This window comes from Rhinoraja longicauda, chromosome 3 (genome assembly GCF_053455715.1).
Source record: "Rhinoraja longicauda isolate Sanriku21f chromosome 3, sRhiLon1.1, whole genome shotgun sequence".
Classification (NCBI taxonomy): Eukaryota; Metazoa; Chordata; class Chondrichthyes; order Rajiformes; family Arhynchobatidae; genus Rhinoraja; species Rhinoraja longicauda.
In genome coordinates this window covers 95,742,944-95,769,637 of record NC_135955.1, presented here as the reverse complement: position 1 = coordinate 95,769,637, position 26,694 = coordinate 95,742,944, and the positions used below count along the sequence as shown (strand labels likewise).

The 26,694-nt window shown below is 48.0% G+C and overlaps 1 protein-coding gene across 2 annotated transcripts in view; it reads left to right on the top strand.

The window, feature by feature from the left end:
- Positions 1 to 1,939: 1,939 nt before the first annotated feature.
- The window catches only part of cfap97 (cilia and flagella associated protein 97), a 38,539-nt gene continuing 13,784 nt past the window's right edge, over positions 1,940 to 26,694 (top strand). Inside the window, exons 1-2 of one of the 2 annotated variants that reach the window (XM_078397093.1) lie at positions 1,940 to 2,903; positions 9,917 to 10,122. In XM_078397093.1, the coding sequence (XP_078253219.1) occupies positions 1,982 to 2,903; positions 9,917 to 10,122 (1,128 nt within the window). In that variant the 5' untranslated portion in view covers positions 1,940 to 1,981. Of the gene's footprint in view, positions 2,904 to 9,862; positions 10,123 to 26,694 lie in introns of both variants that reach the window. The other variant, XM_078397091.1, reaches the window with a different exon arrangement.

The following is a 26,694-nucleotide window of genomic DNA, read 5'->3' as shown; positions in this document are numbered from 1 at the left end:
TTTCACACCTTACCCTTCTACATCTCCAACCATGTCTCCTTCTACCCTGACTCTCAGTCTGAAGAAGGGTCTCGACATTTCTCTCCAGGGACGCTGCCTGACCCGCTGAGTTACTCGGGCACTTTGTGTCCTTCGACCTTGTTGTGCTTTGAAATCTGACCTGGTTTCCATTTTCCCTTCGGTCGTTTACAGGTCCGGGGGGGGGGGGGAAGGAGGCGGAACGGTCGGTTCGGGGGTCGGGAGCCGGGGGAAGGGTCTGTGGGGAGAGAGCGGGGGGTGGAACGATCGGTGTGGACCCCGGGGGGGCGGGGGAAAGAACTGCGGGGACCACGGGGGGGAAACGGCGCACGGCCGGAAGCGGAATTGGCCTCCTGGTTACGCTGCCGAGAAACCGAAGGGGAAGAGAAACAATTAGATAGATAGAGAGAGAGATAGAGAGAGATAGAGAGAGATAGAGAGAGAGAGAGAGAGAGAGAGAGAGAGAGAGAGAGAGAGAGAGAGAGAGAGAGAGAGAGAGAGAGAGAGAGAGAGAGAGAGAGAGAGAGAGAGAGAGAAGGAGAGAGAGAGAAAAGGAGAGAGAGAGAAAAGGAGAGAGGGAGAAAAGGAGAGGAGAGAGAGAGAGAGAGAGAGAGAGAGAGAGAGAGAGAGGGAGAAAAGGAGAGAGAGAGAGAGAGAGAGAGAGAGAGAGAGAGAGAGAAAAGGAGAGAGAGGGAGGGAATGAGAGGGGGAGAGAAAAGGAGAAGTGGGAGAGAGAGAGTGAGTAAAAGTGAAAAGGAGAGAGAGTAAACGTGAAAAGGAGAGAGGAGAGAGAGAGTGAGTAAAAGTGAAAAGGAGAGAGACAAGAGGAGAGAGAGAGCGAGTGAAAGTGAAAAGGAGAGAGACAAGAGAGAGAGAGAGAGAGAGAAGGAGAGAAGAAAAAAGCAGGGGAGAGGGACAACAGGCTGGTGAGGGGAGGAAGGCAGGGGAGGTCACACTGTGAGCTGGTGATCTCAGGGAGAGAGGGGACAGAGAGTGAGGGGTCAGTCAGAGGGAGGTCGGTGACAAGACGGAGAAGGGAAGGCGGGTGCAGGGGGGGGGGGTGTAGGATGGGCGACAGGATCAGGAGGTGACCGACGTGGGATTGGACCGTGCACTAGTGGGGACAGTAGAGAGGGGGTGTGGGTGAGGGGAATCGGAGGGAAGGGGGGGGGGGGGACGAGTCATAGGGTGATCGAGGGGTGCAGGATTAGAGTGACGGAGGAGGGGATTGGACTGTGCTCTGGTGGGGACAGTGAGAGGAGATTACAGGGTCTGGAGGGAGAGGGAGGTCACAGAAAACGGTCGTGGGGACCAAAGGAGCGGATGGGGAGAGGAGGGTCAGAAAGTTGAGGATGTAAACAGAGGAACAGGGTCAGACGGTGACAGACGGGTGGTGGTGGTGGCGGTCACAGGGAGTCGAGGGGGGTTCAGGGTCGAGGGGGGTCCAGGGTCGAGGGGGGTCAGGGTCGAGGGAGAGAGAAAAGGAGAGAGAAAAGGAGAGAGAGAGAGAAGGGGGGGGGGTGAGTGAAAGTAAAAAGGAGAGGGGGAGAGAAAAGGAGGGAGAGAGGGTGAACTACAGAGCTGCAGGTGGTCAGGGGGCGAGGGACGAGTCGGGGAGGAGGGGGCGCATAACCCGGGTGACGGAGGGTTAGAGGCAGGTTTGACGAGGAGGAGAGGGAGACAGGCGGCGTGACGAGGGGGGGTGGGGAGAGAGAGGAGGGGTGACGAGAGAGAGAGAGAGGTGACGGGGGAGAGAGAGAGAGAGAGGAGTGGGGGAGAGAGAGACGGTGGCGGGGAGAGAGACAGAGAGAGAGAGAGAGAGGGGAGGGTGTAAGGAGAGAGTGGGGTAGACAGGAGGGGTGAGTCAGAGGAGAGGGGTGACGGGGGTGAGATTGTGAGGCTTGCGGGTCAGCGGCGACTGAGCCCGGGGTGGGGAGGGGGAGGGTGGGGGAGATTAGGGTCCATGGACAGCGACGCCACCCTGGACGGGGAGGTGGATCACTCCTTCTTCGACAGCGACGCCGAGCGGCTTCCGAGAGCCCTGGGGCAGGGGCAGGAGCAGGATCAGGAGCCGGGGCAAGACGAAGAGTATTCCCGGGCGGTCAGCTCCTCCCGCTCCCCCACCCCCACCTCCTCTCTGTCGTCGGGCAGGGCCGGGGGGTTACCCCGCTACCGCACCAGGAGCCCGGACTATGGCAGCGACAGCAGCAAGAGTCGTAGCAGCAACAGCAACAGCAGCAGCCGCGACGAGGCGGGGGACCGGGGCAGCCGGAGCCGGAGCCCCAGCCCCAGGACAGTCCCGGTCACACGCTGGCTACACAGCAGGGCGGGCCAGCCCCGGGACGACCCTCTCTCCGACTCCGACACCTCCTCGTCCTCAGGCAGGCGGCTGAGAGCCCGACCGTCGGCCAAGACGCGGACCGGCCGCAGCCACCACTTGTGCCGCCCCAAGAAGCGGCTCCCTGAGTCGGCGGCGTCCACGGCCACCGGCACCAGGAGGCTGCCCGAAGACGAGGAGAGCACGGAGGTGACCGACGTGACCCCCCTCTCCAGCCCCGTTCAGCCCGTCGGCTGCCAGAGACCCAGGTCCAGACCAAGCCTCAGATCCAGACTAAGCCCCAGACCCAACCCCAGACCGCGCAGGGGAAAGAGCAGCAAAAAGCAGGAGAACGTCAGCCAGGCGGTCTACAACAGCCTGGACCGCCTGAGCGTCGGCAGGGAAAAGGGCCAGGGTGTGCAGAAGGCACGGAAACTGAAAAAGCCGAGGGAAGGGAAGTCTTGCATTCTCAATTGCAAGCCAAATTCTCTGGAGTACAAGAGACCGGAGCAAAGACTTGGCCAGAAAATCCTCAATGACGCTTCTGACCTGAACCAGTTATTGAGAGGTGAATCTCTTTTTTTTTCTTCTTACTTCCCTCTCTTTTTTTCCCCCGTTCTGTGAGGTTTAGGTTTATTGGTGTCACATTGGACTGAGGTACAATGAAAAGCTTTGCTTTGTAGACTATCAATGCAGACGTGTACAAAATAATGAGAGGAGTAGGGGACTCGAGAACAAAGGTTGATGGGGATGGTGTTAATAAGTTGGATCAGTGTACGTGGTGATCACCGGTCGGTGAGACTCGGAGGGCCGAAGGATCTGTATCTCTAAAGTCGATTCACTGAGGCCAATTAACTTACAAACTCACACACACGTTGAATGAAACCTGAGCACCCTGCGGAAACCCACGTAGGCCACAGGGGAACGTGCAAACTCACCCATCCAACACCTGAGGTCAGGATCGAACCTGGGTGTGTTGTGAGGCAGAGCTCGATCAGCTGCCCCCCTGCTCTGCCCTTATAATTTATTTATAAACATAACATAACATATGGTCGTTATTACTCTTTAGTTTTTGTTTTGCCTTGGGGCAATTCTTCCTGCATAAGACAGACACAAAATGCTGGAGTAACTCAGCAGTTCAGGCAGCATCTCTGGATAATTCACCAGATTGATTCCTGGGATGGCAGGACTTTCATATGAAGAAAGACTGGATAGACTCGGCTTGTACTCTCTGGAATTTAGAGGATTGAGGGGGGGATCTTATAGAAACTTACAAAATTCTTAAGGGGTTGGACAGGCTAGATGCAGGAAGATTGTTGCCGATGTTGGGGAAGTCCAGAACAAGGGGTCACAGTTTAAGGATAAGGGGGAAGTCTTTTAGGACCGAGATGAGAAAGTTTTTTTTCACACAGAGTGGTGAATCTGTGGAATTCTCTGCCTCAGAAGGTAGTTGAGGCCAGTTCATTGGCTATATTTAAGAGGGAGTTAGATGTGGCTCTTGTGGCTAAAGGGATCAGGGGGTATGGAGAGAAGGCAGGTACGGGATACTGAGTTGGATGATCAGCCATGATCATATTGAATGCTCGGAGCAGGCTCGAAGGGCCGAATGGCCTATTCCTGCACCTATTTTCTATGTTTCTATAACGGGAATAGGTGAGGTTTCGGGTTGAGACCCTTCTTCAGATTGGAGGAACAGCACCTCGTATTTCGCTGAGGCAGCTTACAGCCCAGCAGTATGAATATTGATTTTTCTACAAATTACTCGTGCATCCATCCCCACTCTCTCCGTCGTACTAGCTTCGCTGTCGTCCTGTTGAGTTTTACTGTCTGCATAACTCGTTACCACCGAGCCCACAGCCAACTGGTCCATTGTGGGCTTGATCGTCGTTACCTTTTTGCATATCTTTCATTCATTCGTTCTATATCACTGTCTACATCTTTTGTTTTCCCACTCCGCTGACTCAGTCTGAAGAAGGGTCTCGACCCGAAACGTCACCTATTCCTTCTCTCCTGAAATGTTGCCTGACCCGCTGAGTTACTCCAGCATTTTGTGTGTATCTTCAGTTTAAACCAGCATTTGCAGTTCCTTCCGTCACCTCACATGCATGGTGCTGCAATTAGATGGCATTAGTAGGAGACCGTGAACCAGGGGCCACACAGTCTAAGAATAAAGGGGAGGCCATTTAAAACTGAGATGAGAAGAAACTTTTTCACCCAGAGAGTTGTGAATTTGTGGAATTCTCTGCCACAGAAGGCAGTGGAGGCCAATTCACCGGATGAATTTAATAGAGAGTTAGATAGAGCTCTCAGGGCTAACGGAATCAAGGGATATGGGGAGAAGGCAGGCACGGGTTACTGATTGTGAATGATCACAATGAATGGCGGTGCTGGCTCGAAGGGCCTTATGGCCTCCTCGTGCACCTATTTTCTATTTAACTCAGTAGCGTTGCACTCTCAGGTCTGGCCAAACTCGGCCCAAATCTGCTCTTCTCAGCAGCTGCTACAGAAGAAACGATTCCAACCAACTGTACCCAGCTTCCTAGATTCTAATAGGTTTCTATGGAAGTAGAAATAGCAACAAAAAAAATGACTGTGACCACTGAAGCACTCTGCCCTTGAAGCCTTCCAAACATCTGCAATGAGAAACAATGGTAATAGACAATACCTTGTTTAGCAAAGTAATGAAAGAGTGCACCATTGACTTTGATCTGTGTAAGAAAATAACTGCAGATGCTGGTACAAATCGAAGGTATTTATTCACAAAATGCTGGAGTAACTCAGCAGGTCAGGCAGCATCTCAGGAGAGAAGGAATGGGCGACGTTTCGACTTTGACTTTGATCTGATAGTTGAAGTTAGTCGATGTGTTGTCCAGTTATCGTTGTACCCAACCCCTCTTCATTTGAAGAGCCTAGTTATTGCTGGCTTCTTGTATCTAACAGCATGGCAGAAAGGCACCGGGAAAGATATGCAAGCCTGGAAATTCAATTGCACACGTCATGCTTGTGCTGAAAGCTACTGCAGATGCTGGTTTACACCGAAGATAGACACCGAAGATGCTGGAGTAACTCAGCGAGACAGGCAGCACCTCTGGATAGAAGGAACGGGTGACGTTTCGGTGCGTCTGCAGAAGTGTCTCGACCCGAAACGTCACCCATTCCCTCCTGAGAATGCTGCCTGACCCTGTCTGAGTTACTCCAGCATTTTGTGCCTGTGCATGGGTCGTGCTTTTGCTGAACACTGAGTAATTGGAAATAAACTTTTGGTAGATAAAACAGATATCCAAGACATTTTGGAATAACTCAGCAGGTCCGGCAGCATCCTTGGAGAACACGAATTGGCAACGTTTCAGATCTGGACCCATCAAGAGTCCTCAGTGAAGAAGGGTACCGACCTGAAATGTCGCCTGTCCATGTTCTCTGGGGATGCTGCCTGGCCTGCTGGATTACTCCAGCATTTTCCGTCTTTCCTTGGTAAACCAGCATCTGTGCTTCCTTGTTTCCACAGTTGCGGCATTGTGGAAGCAACCATCAACGTACAAACAAACACAGAACATAGAGCAGTACAGCACAAGAACAGGCCCCTCGCACGACAATGTCTGTGCCTAACATGATGCCAAAACCAACTCTTATCTGCCTGCACATAATCCATATACCTCCACTCCCTGCATATCCATACTTCTAACCAAAAGTCTCTTAAAGGCCGTTATCATATCTGCCTCAACCACCATCCCCGGATGTGCATTCAAGGCACGCGCCACCCTTTGTGTAAAAAACACTTGCCCTGCACAACTCTTTTAAACTTTGCTCCTCTCACATTAGCTCCTCTCACAGGGGGTATGGGGAGAAGGCAGGAACGGGGTACTGATTGTGAATGATCAGCCATGATCACATTGAATGGCGGTGCTGGCTCGAAGGGCCGAATGGCCTCCTCCTGCACCTATTGTCTATTAAAGTTATGCCCTCTAGTGTTTGATTTTTTGATCCAGGGATGATGGTTGTGTATCCTGTCTATGCCTCTGTGTGGGAAAATAACTGCAGATGCTGGTTCAAATTGAAGGTAGACACAAAATGGTGGAGTAACTCAACGGGTCAGGCAACATCTCAGGAGAGAAGGAATGGGTGACATTTCAAATCCCTTCAGTCTGAAGAAGGGTCTTGACCTGAAACGTCACCCATTCCCTTCTCTCCTGAGATGCTGCCTGACCCGCTGAGTTACTCTAGCATTTTGTGTCTACTATCTATGCCTCTCATCATTTTATTTGCATCTAGCGGGTTTTCCCCTAACCTCCAGCTTTGCAAAGAAAACAATCTATGTCTGTCGAACGTCTTTCAGTAGGGAATACCCCCTAACCCAGGAATCATTCTGGTAAACCACCTCTGCACTCTTTCCAAAGCCTCCACATCTTTCGTTCCAGGACTGCACGTAATATTATGAATGCAGCCTTACCAAACTGTATAATGACTTCCTGAATCTTGTACTCAGTGACCCTGACCTATGAAAGCAAGCATACCATACACTTTCTTTACCTAGAAGACTGAAGAACCCGAAACGTCACCCATTCCTTCTCTTCAGAGGTGCTGCCTGTCCCGCTGAGTTACTCCAGCATTTTGTGTCTGTGTCTTCGATTTTAAACCAGTATCTGCAGTTCTTTCCGACACACCTTCTTTACATATTTCCACAGTTCAGGACCAAATAGGGTTTCAATAAAATTTAGTCTTATACTCGGCTTCCAGCATTAGCAACAGCCACACCAAAACTCCCACGTACATTGCCACGGTGATCTTCCCAATCACGTGGTAATGATTGACCACCAATAATCTCCCCAGTCCTATCTTATCACCACCATCACCAGTTATAGACAATAGGTGCAGGAGGAGGCCATTCGGCCCTTCGAGCCAGCACCCCCATTCAATGTGATCATGGCTGATCATTCTCAATCAGTACCCCGTTCCTGCCTTCTCCCCATACCCCCTGACTCCACTATCCTTAAGAGCTCTATCTAGCTCTCTCTTGAATGCATTCAGAGAATTGGCCTCCACTGCCTTCTGAGGCAGAGAATTCCACAGATTCACAACTCTGACTGAAAAAGTTTTTCCTCATCTCAGTTCTAAATGGCCTGCCCCTTATTCTTAAACTGTGGCCCCTGGTTCTGGACTCCCCCAACATTGGGAACATGTTTCCTGCCTCTAACATGTCCAACCCCTTAATAATCTTATAAGTTTCGATAAGATCTCCTCTCATCCTTCTGAATTCCAGTGTATACAAGCCTAGTCGCTCCAGTCATTCAACATATGACAGTCCCGCCATTCCGGGAATTAACCTAGTAAACCTACACTGCACGCCCTCAGTTCCCTCCCAAGTTCTCGTTCTGCATACTAAATGCCAGTCTAACCCCCCCTCACAGATCCCAATTCTGATTACTAGATAGATCAATAGATACTTTATTGTCACATGCACCGTGAAGGTGCAGTAAACTCTTTGATTTTGCATACACGGTACAGAAAAGAATCGCCATAAGGCGCAGACAAAGAAGGGCCCTTAAATATTGTTGGGCCCTTCTTCGTCCCCCCATACCCCATCACCACCACAGGTCCCTCTTGTTCATGGCAGCACCCTTACTCCCCCACACACATACGCCAGGTTCCCCTTGTTCTCTGCCCCCCTCCCCCCCCATGCCGGGTCCCCTTTGTTCTTCGTGACCTCGGCCCCCAGGGACTCCGACTTCATGTTCCATGCCCCTCCCCGTTCTTGGTCAATGCCAGTGGCTAAGCAACAGCCCCAAGCGCTGGTTCGGCCTAAAGCCAGTTTTCAGACCAAAAATGTTGTTTCAATAGACGATAGACAATAGGTGCAGGAGGAGGACATTCGGCCCTTCGAGCCAGCACCGCCATTCAATGTGATCATGGCTGATCATTCTCAATCAGTACCCCATTCCTGCCTTCTCCCCATACCCCCTGACTCCGCTATCCTTAAGAGCTCTATCGAGCTCTCTCTTGAAAGCATTCAGAGAATTGGCCTCCACTGACTTCTGAGGTAGAGAATTCCACAGATTCACAACTCTCTGACTGAAAATGTTTTTCCTCATCTCAGTTCTAAATGGCCTACCCCTTATTCTTAAACTGTGGCCCCTTGTTCTGGACTCCCCCAACATTGGGAACATGTTTCCTGCCTCTAGCGTGTCCAACCCCTTAATAATCTTAAGGGGTTGGACACGTTAGGTTTCGCGCCATCATGCTAAACCTCTACACTGATACGACTGATCAAGGTTAGGAGTTTGTTTTGCACTTTTGAAGACAAAACAAGTCAATTGTTCTTATCACTTTAGGACAAGATATTTTCTGAATTTACTGCAGACTGTACGCATATTTGTCTTTGCACAAAGATAGATCATGTAAGTTCAACTTAAAGAAATATTTTAATTGCTTTGTCATTAACTGTGTTAATAGTATCAATGCCCTAAAGGTAGGAATAAAAGTACACTTCAGTTGTTTGCTGTTATTTTATGCATTTCTTAATTTAACATCTTGTGTTCTTACCAGGTGCAATCATCTCAGCTAATATGTGTCAGTCAGTTAAAAGAGAGTATGAATAAGATTAATCCAATAGGTGACGTAGAAATTTGTAAGATATTAAAAGGGTCCATGCTAAGTGGCCATTGTGTTAGACTAAAGAATCTAGAACTAAGGATATAGTCTCAGCACTCAGCAGCGGTGCAGCGGTAGAGTTGCTGCCTCACAGCACCAGAGACTTGGGTTCAACGGGTGCTGTCTGTGCGGAGTTTGTACCTTCTCCAGTGACCTGCGTGGGTTTTCCCCGGGACCTCCGTCTTCCTCCCACACTCTAAAGCCGTACAGGTTTGTAGGCTAGTTGGCTTGGTATAATTGTAAATGGTCCCTTGTGTGTGTGTAGGATAGTGCTAATATACAGGGATCGCTGGTCGGCATGGTCTCAGTGGGCTGAAGGGCCTGTTTCAGTGCTCTATCTCGAAGCTAAATTAAACTAAATAAGGGGTCAGTTGTTTTGGATTGCGATGAAAACATTTCTCAAGAGTGCTGTGAATATTTTGATTTCTCTGCAGCAAATAACTGGAGTATATTTGATGGGACGGAGATTAGGCAGGAACTCGAAGGGCCGAATGGCCTACTCCTGCACCTATTGTTTATTGAATATGGACCAGATAAACAAAAAGATGTTAATTAATTGAGTGATAGAGCAAGCTCGAAGGTCTTATGCCTGGTATTTTCTCCAGTTTCATCAGTTTTTTGCGATCAGATTCTAAACTTCTAAATTCTGGTTAGTGGTGTGGTTTTACATGTGAAATTTTGTCAGCCCATTCGAGTTTTGAAAAATAAATCAACCATATGTTGACAAAATTGTGCACATGCTCCGATACATTTCAGCATAATTCCATCATAAATCCATTTAGTTTGTTGCATTTGATTGTTGTCATGTTTATGTAGGACCATTCGCATTAAAGCTTTATAAATGTGTCATTTATAATAACCACAACACGATGTATCTTTCAGCGATGATGCATTTAGAAAAGAAAGAGCTACGAAAAATAGTTTCTGATTTTCCAGAACAAAGGCAGAGGAAAAACTACACCTTCACTAACGAGGAAGCCAAGCGGATTGATCGTGAAAATCAGAGACTATTGCACGAGCTGACCCGAAAAGCCACCAGGCCGCCGGTCAAGCCGAAGAAAATATCAGCCGAGACGGTTCGCGTCTACCACAGCGCTCTGAACAGACAGCGGGAGCAAGAGAGAATTGAAAGGGAAAACCTGGTGAGTTGCTGCTTTGTTGGGAGGCAGCGGAGTTGGAATGTTTGGAAAAATGTCGGCGGGTTCACCAACCTCCCAGGTGCAAGATAGAAATGGTTCCAACTGCCCGTTATCCCTTTCCCAGCTCGATCCACCCATCACTCCCCATACTGAACCAGGGGTCACAGTTTAAGGATAAGGGGGAAGTCTTTTAGGACCGAGATGAGAACGTTTTTTTTCACACAGAAAGTGGTGAATCTGTGGAATTCTCTGCCACAGAAGGTAGTTGAGGCCAGTTCATTGGCTATATTTAAGAGGGAGTTAGATGTGGCCCTTGTGGCTAAAGGGATCAGGGGGTATGGAGAGAAGGCAGGTACGGGATACTGAGTTGGATGATCAGCCATGATCATATTGAATGGCGGTGCAGACTCGAAGGGCCGAATGGCCTACTCCTGCACCTATTTTCTATGTTTACTGCCTCTATCACTCCCTTTACTGATTTTGAGTTTAGTTTATTGTCACGTGTACCGAGGTACAGTGAAAAGCTTTTGTTGCGTGCTAACCAATCAGCAGAAAGACGTAACATGATTACAATCGAGCCATTTACAGTGTATAGATACATGATTCAGGGAATAACCTGAACAAGGTTTAGGGCAAGATAAAGCCAGTAAATTTCGATCGAAGATAGTCCTAGGGTCTCTAATGAGGTAGATAGTAGTTCAGGACTGCTCTCTAATTGTGGTATGATGGTTCAGTCACCTGATAACAGCTGGGAAGAAACTGTCCCTAAATCTTGAAATGTGCATTTTCACACTTCTCTTCCTTTTACCCGATGGGAGAGGGGAGAAGATGGAGTGACCAAGGTGCGACTGGTCCTTGATTGTGCTGCTGGCCTTGCCGAGGCAGTGTGAGGTGTAGATGGAGTCAACGGAAGGGAGGTTGGTTTGTGTGATGGTCTGGGCTGCATCCACAATTCTCTACATTAATTTTTATTCAGCAAATGAGTGAAAAGATGTGTACTTTCAGTGTACTTATGTACTCAAACCCACCCCCTAGCAAGGACTCAGTCATAGTGATACAGTGTTGAAACATGCCCTTCAGCCAACTTGCCCACACCGACCAACATGTCCAATCTACACTAGTCCCACCTGCCTGCATTTGGCCCATATCCCTCTAAACCTGTCCTATCCATTTACCTGTCCAATTGCTGCTTGAACGTTGCAATAGTCAGTTTCAGTTTAGTTTATTGTCATGTGCACTGAGGTACAGTGAAAAGCTTTTGTTGCGTGCTGACCAGTCAGCGGAAAGACAAGACATGATTACAGCGTAAAGATGCATGATTACGGAATAACGTTTAGTGCAAGATAAAGCCTGTGAAGTCCGATCAAAGATAGTCCGAGGGTCACCAATGTGGTAGACAGAAGTTGAGGACTGCTCTCTAGTTGTGGTGGGATGGTTCAGTTGCCTGATAACAGCCGGGAAGAAACTGTCCCTGAATCTGGAGGTGTGCGTTTTTCACACTTCTATACCTGCCGCCCAATGGGAGAGGGGAGAAGAGGGAGTGGCCGGGGTGCGACTGGTCCTTGATTATGCTGCTGGCCTTGCCATGTCCCTGCCTCAACTACCTCCTCTAGCAGCTAGTTCCATACACCCACCACCCTTAGCGTAATAAAAGCTACCCCTCAGATTCCTATAAAATGTTTCCCCCCCTTTCAATAGACAATAGACAATAGGTGCAGGAGGAGGCCATTCGGCCCTTCGAGCCAGCACCGCCATTCAATATGATCATGGCTGATCATTCTCAATCGGTACCCCGTTCCTGCCTTCTCCCCCATACCCCCTGACTCCGCTATCCTTAAGAGCTCTATCTAGCTCTCTCTTGAATGCATTCAGAGAATTGGCCTCCACTGCCTTCTGAGGCAGAGAATTCCACAGATTCACAACTCTCTGACTGAAAAAGGTTTTCCTCATCTCCGTTCTAAATGGTCTACCCCTTATCGATAAGATCTCCTCTCATCCTTCGAAATTCCAGTGTATACAAGCCTAGTCACTCCAGTCTTTCAACATATGATAGTCCCGCCATTCCGTGAATTAACCTAGTAAACCTACGCTGCACGCCCTCAATAGCAAGAATATCCTTCCTCAAATTTGGAGACCAAAGCTGCACTCAGTACTCCAGGTGCGGTCTCACTAGGGCCCTGTACAACTGCAGAAGGACCTCTTTGCTCCTATACTCAACTCCTCTTGTTATGAAGGCCAACATTCCATTGGCTTTCTTCACTGCCTGCTGTACCTGCATGCTTCCTTTCAGTGACTGATGCACTAGGACACCCAGATCTCGTTGTACGTCCCCTGTTCCTAACTTGACACATTTCAGATATTATGGTGATAAAATCAGATAAAATTTCCCTTAAACCTATGTCCTTTGTTTCTCGATTCCCCGACTCTGTGCATTCACTCGATCTATTCCTCTCGTGATTTTGAACACCACTAAGATTTGTTTTTAAATGATTATCTGATACTTAAGAACATTGGATTATTCTGTGACTGTGATAAATGCTGCCGATAAAGCATATCGTCGAAGCTGTATTTCTACAAGAAGATGTCTAATCATACAAATGTGTTTTGGAGTTGATCACCAGGGAGAACTCAGAAGCATCATTATGGTACTTTTTAGACAGATGTTGTATCTTAATGCTCAAGATAATTTCCAAGAACGAGAGTGCTAATGAAATCGGTGCTAATAGCAATCATTATTACATTGAGCATGGTGTGATATATTATCAATAGCAGTCCGGTGCCGACTGTGAACTCCTGCACTCCCTGCATCTGCGTGCTCTTACTCTAAAGTTGCATGGAACCCCTTCTCCCCAACACTGATGCTCACAGCTCAGTGTGGACAGACTGCCGGTGAGTGCTGGCATTGGCTGTGCTGCTGTGAGCAGTGTGGCCACAGGGTGCTTTAGACTTTGAGTCGCGCCAAACAGCGATCACCCCGTACACGCGCGCTATCTTGCACACTGGGAACAATGAACAATTTCACCAAAACCAAATAACCCAGCAAAGCTGTACGTCTTTGGAGTGTGGGACGAAAGCAGAGCACCCAGGAGAAAACCCACGCGGTCACAGGGAGAACGTACAAAATCTGTACAGACAGCACCCGTGGTCAGGATCGAACGTGGGTCTCTGGCGCTGTAAGGCAGCAACTGTTAACGCTGCGCCACCGTGCCACCCTACGGTATGGGTCTCCAATTCACCCTGAATGCATGGGAAGTGTGTATATACTTAGTTTAGTTTAGAGATACAGCGTGGAAACAGGCCATTCGGCCCACCGGGCCCGCGCCGACCAGCGATCCCCGCGCATTAACACTATCTATACACACTAGGGATAATTTTTACCTTTACCAAGCCAATTAACCTACACACTGCACGCCTTTGGAGTGTGGGAGGAAACCGAAGATCTCGGAGAAAAACCCACGCAGGTCACAGGGAGAACGTACGAGCTCCGTACAGGCAGCGCCCGTAGTCGGGATGGAACCCGGGTCACTGGCGCAACATCTATGGAGAAAAGGAATAGATGTTTCCGATGTTGGGGGAGTCCCGAACCAGGGGCCCCAGTTTAAGAATACGGGGTGGGCCATTTGGAACGGAGATAGACAATAGGTGCAGGAGGAGGCCATTCGGCCCTTCGAGCCAGCACCGCCATTCAATGTGATCATTGCTGATCATTCTCAATCAGTACCCCGTTCCTGCATTATCCCCATACCCCCTGACTCCGCTATCATTAAGAGCTCTATCTAGCTCTCTCTTGAATGCATTCAGAGAATTAGCCTCCACTGCCTTCTGAGGCAGAGAATTCCACAGATTCACAACTCTCTGACTGAAAAAGATGAGAAAAAACATTTTCACTCAGAGAGTAGTGAAGCTGTGGAACTCTCTGCCCCAGAAGGCAGTGGAGGCCAATTCCCTGGATGCTTTCAAGATAGAGTTTGATAGAGCTCTCAATGATAAGCGGAGTCAGGGGGTATGGGGAGAAGGCAGGAACGGGGTACTGGTTGTGGATTATCAGCCACGATCACATTGAATGGCAGTGCTGGCTCAAAGGGCCGAATGGCCTACTCCTGCACCTATTGTCTATTGTGACATTCCAGGTCGAGACCCTTCGTCAGCCCCTTCTTAGACAATCAGAAGCTTTTTCCCAGGGCGGAAATGTCCAACACTAGTGACCCAAGTTGTAAGGTGAGAGGGGGAAAGTTTAATGGCGATATGCGGGATACGTTTTTTTACACAGAGTAGTGGGGGTTTGGAACTTGCTTGAAGCTTCCGTTTCTCTCTCCGACTGCCTCTGATGGTGCGGGAGGCAGATACGAGGCAGTTGCATTTAGGAGGGTTTTAGATAGGTAAATGGAAGTGCAGGGAGTAAAGGGATATGGATTGAAGTCAAGTCAATTTTATTTGTATAGCACATTTAAAAACAACCCACGATGACCAAAGTGCTGTACATCAGTTCAGGTACTAAGAACGAGCATACAATGAAGAAGATTTTATTCACAAAATGCTGGGGTAACTCAGCAGGTCAGGCGGCATCTCAGGAGAGAAGGAATGGGCGACGTTTCGGGTCGAGACCCTTCTTCAGACCCGAAACATCGCCCATTCCTTCTCTCCAGAGATGCTGCCTGACCTGCTGAGTTACTCCAGCATTTTGTGAATAAATACCTTCGATTTGTACCAGCATCTGCAGTTATTTTCTTATACAATGAAGAAGGGTCTCGACTCGAAACGTCACCCATACCTTCTCTCCAGAGATGCTGCCTGTCCCGCTGAGTCACTCCAGCATTTTGTGTCTACCCTCGATTTAAACCAGCAACTGCAGTTCTTTCCCACACAAGGGGATATGGATCTTGTAACGGCAAATGACACCAGTCTAATTTGGCATCATGTTCGGCACAAACGTTGTGGGTCGAGGGGGTTGTTACTGTGCTGTACTGTTCTATCTCGGCGTTGAACAGCTCCCACACTAGTCCCAATCCACCTTGAGCTTCCCTTGCAGGCACACTGAGCTGTGGGGTGATTCACTGCTGACACAGCTCCAGTAGAGGGCAGTCATTCACGCTGATGTTCCCAGCACACAGCTTTCTCGGCAGCTGTTCGCACCACTCCCCCTGCGAAGTTGTCATTTTTTAAAGTATAAAGGAAAACAAACCTATTAACATTTGGAGTTGGGGGCCGAAATGTTGGTGAGGCTGCACCTGGAGTATTGTGTTCAGGCTAGACAAACGCTGGAGTAACTCAGCGGGTCAGGCAACATCTCGGGAGGGAAGGAATGGGTGACGTTTTGGGTGGAGACCCTTCTTCAGGCTGCGTTCGCCAATCTGATCTCCCGGTGGCCGAGCACTTCAACTCCCCCTCCCATTCCCAGTCTGACCTTTCTGTCGTGGGCCTCCTCCAGTGCCATAGTGAGGCCCACCGGAAATTGGAGGAACAGCACCTCATATTTCGCCTGGGCAGCTTGCAGCCCAGTGGTATGAACATCGACTTCTCCAACTTTAGATAGTTCCTCTGTCCCTCTCTTCCCCTCATCCTTCCCAGATCTCCCTCTATCTTCCTGTCTCCACCTATATCCTTCCTTTGTCCTGCCCCCCCCGACATCAGTCTGAAGAAGGGTCTCGACCCGAAACGTCACCCATTCCTTCTCTCCTGAGATGCTGCCTGACCTGCTGAGTTACTCCAGCATTTTGTGAATAAATACCTTCGATTTGTACCAGCATCTGCAGTTATTTTCTTATACTTCTTCAGACTGATGTCAGGGGAGGCGACGGGACAAAGATAGGATGTAGTCGGAGACAGGAAGTTCTGGGTGTCCTAGTGCATCAGTCACTGAAAGGAAGTATGCAGGTACAGCAGGCAGTGAAGAAAGCCAATGGAATGTTGGCCTTCATAACAAGAGGAGTTGAGTATAGGAGCAAAGAGGTCCTTCTGCAGTTGTACAGGGCCCTAGTGAGACCGCACCTGGAATACTGTGTGCAGTTTTGGTCTCCAAATTTGAGGGATATTCTTGCTATTGAGGGCGTACAGCGTAGGTTTACTAGGTTAATTCCTGGAATGGCGGGACTTTCATATGTTGAAAGACTGGAGCGACTAGGCTTGTATACACTGGAATTTAGAAGGATGAGAGGAGATCTTATCGAAACGTATAAGATTATTAAGGGATTGGACACGTTAGAGGCAGGAAACATGTTCTCAATGTTGGGGGAGTCCAGAACAAGGGGCCACAGTTTAAGAATAAGGGGTAAGCCATTTAGAACTCAGAAGGCAGTGGAGGCCAATTCTCTGAATGCATTCAAGAGAGAGCTAGATAGAGCTCTTAAGGATAGCGGAGTCAGGGGGTATGGGGAGAAGGCAGGAACGGGGTACTGATTGAGAATGATCAGCCATGATCACATTGAATGGTGGTGCTGGCTCGAAGGGCCGAATGGCCTCCTCCTGCACCTATTGTCTATTGTAAGACTAGTGGGAGAACTGGGGAGGGGATAGAAAGGGAAAGCAGGGACTACCTGAAGTGGGCGGCACGGTAGCGCAGCGGTAGAGTTGCTGCTTTACAGCGAATGCAGCGCCGGAGACTCAGGTTCGATCCTGACTACGGGTGCTGCACTGTAAGGAGTTTGTACGTTCTCCCCGTGACCTGCGTGGGTTTTCTCCGAGATCTTCGGTTTCCTCCCACACTCCAAAGACGTACAGGTATGTAGGTTAATTGGCTGGGTAAATGTAAAAATTGTCCCTAGTGGGTGTGGGATGGTGTTAATGTGCGGGGATCGCTGGGCGGCACGGACTTGGAGGGCCGAAAAGGCCTGTTTCCGGCTGTATATATATGATATGATGATATGATATGATAAGTCAATGTTCATACCGCTGGGGTGTAAGCTGTCCAAGCGAAACATGAGGTGCTATTCCTCCAATTTGCGCTGGGCCTCACTCTGACAATGGAGGAGGCCCAGGACAGAAAGGTCAGATTGGGAATGGGAAGGGAAGTTTGGGTCATTCTTCTGGAGAAAGGATGTTATCAAGCTGGAAAAAGTGCAGAGAAAATTTACGAGGATGTTGCCAGGACTCGAGGGTTTGAGCTGTAGGGAGAGGTTGGGCAGGCTAGGACGATACTTGGAGCGCAGGAGGTTCATGGTGTATAAAATCATGAGGGGAATAGATAGGGTGAATTCACAGTCTTTTACCCAGAGTAGAGGAATCAAGAACCGGAGGACACGGGTTGAAGGAGAAAGGGGAAAGATTTAAGAGGAATCTGAGGGGCAACATTTCTCACTCGGAGGGTAGTGGCTACAATGCCCTCCATAATGTTTGGGACAAAGACCCATCATTTATTTATTTGCCTCTGTACTCCACAATTTGAGAGTTGTAATAGAAAAAATCACGTGGTTAAAGTGCACATTGTCAGATTTTAATAAAGGCCATTTTCATACTTTCGCTTTCACCATGTAGAAATTACAGCAGTGTTTATACATAGTCCCCCATTTCAGGGCACCATAATGTTTGGGACACATGCTTCACAGGTGTGTTTAATTGCCTCCTTAATGCAGGTATAAGAGAGCTCTCAGCACCTAGTCTTTCCTCCAGTCTTTCCATCACCTTTGGAAACTTTTATTGCTGTTTATCAACACGAGGACCAAAGTTGTGCCAATGAAAATCAAAGAAGCCATTATGAGACTGCGAAACAAGAATAAAACTGTTAGAGACATCAGCCAAACCTTAAGCTTACCAAAATCAACTGTTTGGAACATCATTAAGAAGAAAGAGAGCACGGTGAGCTTATTAATCGTAAAGGGACTGGCAGGCCAAGGAAGACCTCCACAGTTGATGACAGAAGAATTCTCTCTATAATAAAGAAAAATCCCCAAATACCTGCCCGACAGATCAGAAACACTCTTCAGGAGTCAGGTGTGGATTTGTCAATGACCACTGTCCACAGAAGACTTCATGAACAGAAATACAGAGGCTACACTGCAAGATGCAAACCACTGGTTAGTCACAAAAATAGGATGGCCAGGTTACAGTTTGCCAAGAAGTACTTAAAAGAGCAACCACAATTCTGGTAAAAGGTCTTGTAGACAGATGAGACGAAGATTAACTTCTATCAGAGTGATGGCAAGAGCAAAGTATGGAGGAGAGAAGGAACTGCCCAAGATCCAAAGCATACCACCTCATCTGTGAAGCACAGTGGTGGGGGTGTTATGGCCTGGGCATGTATGGCTGCTGAAGGTACTGGCTCACTTATCTTCATTGATGATACAACAGCTGATGGTAGTAGCATAATGAATTCTGAAGTGTATAGACACATCTTATCTGCTCAAGTTCAAACTAATGCCTCAAAACTCATTGGCCAGCGGATCATGGATCATTCTACAGCAAGACAGTGATCCCAAACATACTGCTATAGCAACAAAGGAGTTTTTCAAAGCTGAAAAATGCTTAATTCCTGAGTGGCCAAGTCTATCACCCGATCTGAACCCAATTGAGCCTGCCTTTTATATGCTGAAGAGAAAACTGAAGGGGACTAGCACCCAAAAGAAGCATAAGCTAAAGATGGCTGCAATACAGGCCTGGCAGAGCATCACCAGAGAAGACACCCAGCAACTGGTGATGTCCATTAATCACAGACTTCAAGCAGTCATTGCATGCAAAGGATATGCAACAAAATACTAAACATGACCACTTTCATTTACATGACATTGCTGTGTCCCAAACATTATGGTGCCCTGATATGTAAAACACTGCTGTAATTTCCACATGGTGAAACCAAAATGTATAAAAATAGACTTTATTAAAATCTGACAATGTGCACTTTAATCACATGTGATTTTTTTTCTATTACAAATCTCAAATTGTGGAGCACAGAGGCAAATAAATAAATGATGGGTCTTTGTCCCAAACATTACGGAAGGCACTGTACAATAAAGTGATATTTCCCCACATTGTTGTACATTTTTTGAAAAACTTGTATTGTATTCTGTGATGCTGTGGACAGTACAAGGATTATATTGACACCTGTTACATCTGAAGGATGGTATGACCTTGGTCAGTTTTGCTCTGCCGTGGGGGTTGATTTGAACGGACCATGTGACTTCAGACCTTTATAGACCGAGCTGACGTCAGGATCATATGATTCTTTTTTCCAAGCCGACTCATAAATCCTTTCTCATTGGTCTGGCAGCGTGCTATTCAGAACATAAGAAACGGGAGCAGGCCAATCAGCCTCCTTGAGCATGTGTAGGAAGGAACTGCAGTTAGACAGAAAAAAAGCTGGAGTAACTCAGCGGGACAGGGAGCATCTCGTTAGAGAAGGAATGTGTGACGTTTCGGGTCGAGACTCTTCTTCAGACTAGTCTGGTGAAAGAGAAATGAGAGATATGGACGATGATGGAGATATTTTTAAAACATCAATTGATAGATTTTTAATTTGTGCAGGAGTCAGGGGTTGTGGGGAAAAGGCCGGAGAATGGGGTTGAGAGGCAACGATAGATCAGCCATAATTGAATGGCAGACTAGACTTGATGGGCCGTACACCTTAATTCTGCTCCCGGAGCTTGTGGATATGAATTTTACACAGAAGAAAAGATTGCTGGAGTAACTCACCCAGACGAGTATCATCTCTGGAGTACATGGATAGGTAACGTTTCGGATCAGGACCCTTCTTCAGACTGGTTGTGGTGGGAGGAAGCACCGCTGTCGAGCACCACAATCAATCTGAAGAAGGGTCCTGACCCAAAACGCCACCTACCCATGTTCTCCAGAGATGCTGCCTGACCTGCTGCGTTACTCCACCATCTTCAGTTCCTTGTTTCTCTATAATTCAACAGAGCCCTTGTGCATAGGGTTGCCAACTGTCCCGTATTAGCCGGGACATCCCGTATTTTGGGCTAAAATGGTTTGTCTCATACGGCACCGCCTTTGTCCCGTGTTAGGCCCGGGGAGGCGCTGGCACTGTAGGCCCGGACAATGTAAGTCCGGAGGCCCGGGCGCCGCCTAACAGAGGTTGCATAGCAACATGCCTCCTGGCCCCATTGGTGGAGCGGGAGCACGTGGCCGCTGGCTGGGTGAGGTCACCTTGTCCCTTATTGGGGGTGAGAAAGTTGGCAGCCCTACTTGTGCATGCGGGTGTACTTCAGCTAAGCCACATTTCTTTCCACTTGACTGAAATGCAGATTTAATAGTTCCATTAATCTCTAGAAAATCTAGAACTGCAACTGCAAACTGGTATTCAATGCCAAATTTAAAAACTCTGCTGTGTAATGACTAACAATCAAACGATGATTCCAGCAATGGGGATATGTGTTATGCCAAAAAGGAATATTAGAGTAGAAAAATCATTTAATTCTTGGAATGGTATTTTTGTGGCAACGCAGCAGCTTATAAGTTGGAGAAAGCAGTGGTGCTGAGAGAGAAAAAACTTTAGAGATACAGCATGCAAACAGGCCCTTCGGCTCACTGAGCCTGTGTTATAGGCAATAGGTGCAGGAGGAGGCCATTCGGCCCTTCGAGCCAGTACCACCATTCAATGTGATCATGGCTGATCATTCTCAATCAGTACCCCGTTCCTGCCTTCTCCCCATACCCCCTGACTCCGCTATACCTAAGAGCTCTATCTAGCTCTCTCTTGAATGCATTCAGAGAATTGCCCTCCACTGCCTTCTGAGGCAGTGAATTCCACAGATTTACAACTTAATAATCTTATACGTTTCGATAAGATCTCCTCTCATCCTTCTAAATTCCAGTGTATACAAGCCTAGTCGCTTCAGTCTTTCAACCAGCGATCACTGCGTACCCTGACACTATCCGCTGGACTTAACATCGCCGGCGAGGCTCGGCCGCGGGACTTAGCAGCGCCCGGTGCGGCTCGGCCGCGGGGCCTTCCATCGCCCGGCGCAGCTCGGCCGCTGGACTTAACATCGCTGGCGAGGCCGCAGGACATTTCAGCGCCCGGTGCGGCTCGGCCGCGGGGCCTTCCATCCCCTTGCGGGGGCTGTGCGTGTCGGTCGCCTCGGTAGAGGTCGAGCTGCCTGTCCGTGGTCGTGGGGGGAAGAGAGTGGAAGTTTTGTTGCCTTCCATCACAGTGAGGGGGTGTTTGGAGTCACTGTGATGGATGTTTGTGTTGGGGTCGTGTGTCCTGTGTTCTTTTCTTTTTTGTTGTGTTCTGTGACTGCTGTAATTTTGTTCGGTATCTGTACCGAATGACAATAAAGTTCTGTATTCTGTATTCTGTATTCTGTAGGCCATTCGGCCCTTTGAGCCAGTAACGCCATTCAATACGATCAGGGCTGATCATCCAAAATCAGTACCTCGTTCTGGCTTTTTCCCCCATTACCCTTGATTCCCTTAGCCCTAAGAGCTAAATCTAACTCTCTTGAAAACACCCAGTGTATTGGCCTCCACTGGCTTCTCTGGCAGAGAATTCCATGAACCCACAACTCTGGGTGAAAAGGTTTTTCCTCATCTCAGTCCTAAATGGCCTATAGTTGTAAGGCAGCAACGATACCACTGTGCCTCTTTGTAACTAGCATGGGGCATAGAGGCTGTATTACAATTCAAAGTAGGAAAGTTCTCATTGAGAGGAGATCTTATCGAAACGTATAAGATTATTAAGGGGTTGGACACGTTAGAGACAGGAAACATGTTCCCATTGTTAGGGGAGTCCAGAACAAGGGACCACAGTTAAAGAATAAGGGGTAGGCCATTTAGAACTGAGATGAGGAAAAACTTTTTCAGTCAGAGAGTTGTGAATCTGTGGAATTCTCTGCCTCAGAAGGCAGTGGAGGCCAGTTCTCTGAATGCATTCAAGAGAGAGCTAGATAGAGCTCTTAAGGATAGCGGAGTCAGGGGGTATGGGGAGAAGGCAGGAACGTGGTTCTGATTGAGAATGATCAGCCATGATCACATTGAATGGCGGTGCTGGCTCGAAGGGCCGAATGGCCTCCTCCTGCACCTATTGTCTATTGAAACTTTCAAAGTTTTAATCCTCTCGACAAGTGATCGGGAGATTTTTGCTGCCTATGGCCCTGTTCTAAGTTTAGTGAAATAGAATACAAGGTGGCCATTCCATGTGGAACCACCTGAAATGGATAATGTCATGATAATGTATTCAGGGCCGTTGCTTAAAATAACATTGAATGTGACGTTCTATCAGAGAACATCTGCTGGAATCAGGACAACAGCACTCACTCAAATCTCCCACCCCCGCCACCGTTAGAAGATGACCGAACAAAGTTTAGTTTAAAGATGCAGTGCAGAAACAGGCGCTTTGGCCCACCGAGTCCGCACTGACCAGCGATCCCCGCGCACTAACATTACCAGACACACGCACTAGGGACAATTTTGCTTATATTTACACCAAGCCAATTAACCTACAAACCTGTATGTCTTTGGAGTAGAGGGAATGAGTCCAAAACATGATGAATAAACATGTAGGTTAATTGACTGGGTAAATGTAAAAATTGTCCCTAGTGGGTGTAGGATAGTGTTAATGTGCGGGGATCGCTGGGCGGCGCGGACTTGGTGGGGCAAAAAGGCCTGTTTCCGCGCTGTATAAATATGATATGATATGTTAAACATAAGGACGGTACGGTGGCGCAGCATTAGAGTTGCTGCCTTACAGCGAATGCGGTGCCAGAGACCCAGGTTTGATCCTGACTACGGGCGCCGTCTGTACGGAGTTTGTACGTTCTCCCCGTGACCCGCGTGGGTTTTCTCCGACATCTTCGGTTTCCTCCCACACTCCAAAGATGTGCAGGTATGTAGGTTAATTGACTTGGTAAATGTAAAAAAAATTGTCCCTAGTGGGTAGAGAATAATGTTAATGGGCGGGGATCGCTGGTCGGAGCGGACCCGGTGGGCCGAAAGGGTCAGTTTCCGCGCTGTATCTCTAAATCTAAACTAAACAAGCCTTAGCGTAGAATGGGATTTAGACTTTAGGGATACAGCGTGGAAACAGGCCTGTTGAACCACCGAGACTACACCGACCAGCGATCACCCCATGCACTAACCTACATACACCAGGGACAATTTTACAACTTATCAAAGGTGATTAACCTACAAACCTGTAAGTCTTTGGAATGTGAGAGAAACATCACAAAGGGAGAATGTACAAACTCCAGACAGACAGCACCCATGGTCAAGATCTGGGTCTCTGATGCTGTAATAGAAACATTGAACATAGAAAAATAGGTACAGTAGGCCATTCGGCCCTTTGAGCCAGCACCACCATTCAAAATGTTTAAGAATAAGAGTAGGCCATTTAGAACTGAGATGAGGAAAAACTTTTTCAGTCAGAGAGTTGTGAATCTGTGGAATTCTCTGCCTCAGAAGGCAGCGGAGGCCAATTCTCTGAATGCATTCAAGAGAGAGCTAGATAGAGCTCTTAAGGATAGCGGAGTCAGGGGGTATGGGGAGAAGGCAGGAACGGGGTACTGATTGAGAATGATCAGCCATGATCACAATGAATGGAGGTGCTGGCTCGAAGGGCCGAATGGCCTCCTCCTGCACCTATTGTCTATTGTCTAAAATGATCATGGCTGATCATCTAAAATTAGTACCCCGATCCTGCTTTTTCCCCATATCCCTTGATTCCTTTAGCCCTAAGAGCTAAATCTAGCTCTCTCTTGAAAACATGCAGTGAATTGGCCTCGACTATCCGACACGCACTAGGGGCAGTTTAATACTTATACCAATCCAATTAACCTACAAACCTGTACGTCTTTGGAGCGTGGGAGGAAACCGAAGATCTTGGAGAAAACCCACGCAGGTCATGGGGAGAACGTACAAACAGTTTTTAACTTCAAACATTTGAACACGTTGACGTGAGGCAGACTCCTGTTGTTCATCTCTTCTCATATTGGCATTATTTCATACACAACCACTTATTTATTTATTTCAGATGTTCATCTAACCTCTCATCCACCTTCATAACTGCTGTTTTGTATCACGGTTTCCATTCTATCAAATGATTTTCCATGTCCTACTGTGGCCATGGCTTTGCTAAAATTACTTTAGTTTATTGTTAATTGTCATGTGTACCAAGATACAGTGAAAAGCTTTTGGTGCATGTTAACCAGCCAGTGGAAAGACAGTACATGAACACAATCAAGCCATTCGCAGTGGACAGATAAATGATAAGGGAATAACATGTAGTGCAAGGTAAAGCCAATAAAGTCTGATCAAAGATAGTCCGAGGGTCCCCGATAAGGTAGATAGTAGTTCAGTACTACTCTCTGGTTGTGGTAAGATGGTTCAGTTGCCTGATAACAGCTGGGAAGAAACTGTCCCTGAATCTGTAGGTGTGCGTTTTCACACTTCTACACCTCTTGCCCGATGGGAGAGGGGAGAAGAGGGAGTGGCCGGGGTGCGACTCAGCCTTGATTATGCTGCTGGCCTTGCCGAGGCAGCGTGAGGTGTAGATGGAGTCAATGGAAGGGAGGTTGGTTTGTGTGATGGTCTGGGCTGTGTCCACAATTTCTTGCAATTTCTTGCGGTCTTGGATGGAGTTGTTCCCAAACCAAGCTGTTTGATGCATCCCGATAGAATGCTTTCTACGGCACATCTGTAGAAGTTGGTGAGAGTTGTTGGGGATTTGCGGACAAATCCACATTTAATTATTTATTTGGAGTAGTTTCGTGATGCTGTCTAGCACGACTATAATTTGGGGAAATGATTATTCCATTTTTCTGTCACTGGTTTATTATTTCCCACCAATAATTTGTCCTCTACTCATTTATTCTCAAGAGATAACGGGCTTGCTGGGCATATTTAATGCTATCTTGTCAATTAGGGATGATTTACACATTGTGCGGCAAGTCTTCTGCGTAAGTAAGATCTTCTGAGGTTGTAAATTAAGAAAGAGTTTGGATAAGTGACAGTAAATTCACCATTCTACAATCACTCGGTTTTCCATTCATTCCGAGTTAATTTTTTGCCCACGGCTATGTTCCATGAACATGTCTCTGAAGTTCACTAGGGAAGTACATCGTATTTTTAGTATGTCCTAAGGTTTCATGTTCGGGAATGCAAAAACTCCATGCCGAGGCTATTTTGGGCAGCAGTTCTTCCTTTGGCTTGTGCTTAGCTAGTTATTTCCGTTTGACGCCAAAAAATCTGGCAGCCGTCATGAATGCTTGTGACGATCACCTTCAGATTCTGCGATTTGTAACTCTTGGTGCTGCATGTACTGTAGTATTGAAAACTTGTCATAGACTCATGCAGTGTGCAAACAGGCCCAACTTGCCTACACCGACCAATATGTCCCATCTACACTAGTCCCATCTGCCCGCATTTGGCCCATATCCCTCCAAACCTGTCCTAGTTTTGAGCTCTGTTGGGAGTTTTGAGCTGTGTGGCACTGACGATGGCTGCCACGGTGTCTGTATGTATTTGTTTGTGTTGTCTCCGTTAATCCCACAAAGACCACTTTCACGAGGGAGGTGCTCCTTCACATCAGATATACGGTATCTTCAAACATTGTTCCGGATGTCTCGTACTCGCTGGATTATTTGTACATCCTCGTCAATAGACAATAGGTGCAGGAGGAGGTCATTCGGCCCTTCGAGCCAGCACCGCCATTCAATGTGATCATGGCTGATCATTCTCAATCAGTACCCCGTTCCTGCTTTCTCCCCATACCCCCTGACTCCGCTATCCTTAAGAGCTCTATATAGCTCTCTCTTGAATGCATTCAGAGAATTGGCCTCCACTGCCTTCTGAGGCAGAGAATTCCACAGATTCACAACTCTCTGACTGAAAAAGTTTTTCCTCATCTCAGTTCTAAATGGCCTACCCCTTATTCTTAAACTGTGGCCCCTGGTTCTGGACTCCCCCAACATTGGGGACATGTTTCCTGCCTCTAACGTGTCCAACCCCTTAATAATCTTATACGTTTCGATAAGATCCCCTATCATCCTTCTAAATTCCAGTGTATACAAGCCTAGTCGCTCCAGTCTTTGAACATATGACAGTCCCGCCATTCCGGGAATTAACCTAGTAAACCCACGGTGCACGCCCTCAATAGCAAGAACCTTGTTGGCGGGGCTGTGGCTGCGTTCAAGGTCTTGAAACGGAGGAGGACCCGCGGGAAGCGGTCCGGAGCACTCGCCCGACTCCGGCGACGAGGATTACGCACACCGCTCCCGAGTATATTCCTCGCAAATCTACATTCTCTCAACAACAAAGTGGACGAACTGCGACTCTTGTGCCACACTAACAAGGACTTCTCTCGAGCCGCTGCTCCGCGCTTCACCGAGACCTGGCTGTGTGAGTCGACCCATGACAGTGCGCTGCAACTGGCTGGCCTTCAACTACACAGAGCGGACCGCGACGCAGAGGCAGCGGGGAAATCAAGGGGAGGTGGAATATGCTTCTACACTAACCAGGACTGGTGCAGCGACATCACGGTACTGTGTAACTTCTGTTCCCCCAATCTAGAATCGTTCTTTATCAACTGCAAACCCTTTTACTCTCCGAGGGAATTTACCTCTTTTATTCTCGCTGGAGTTTACATTCCCTCCCAAGCCTGCGTACATGAAGCGCAAACGCAACTCGCTGACC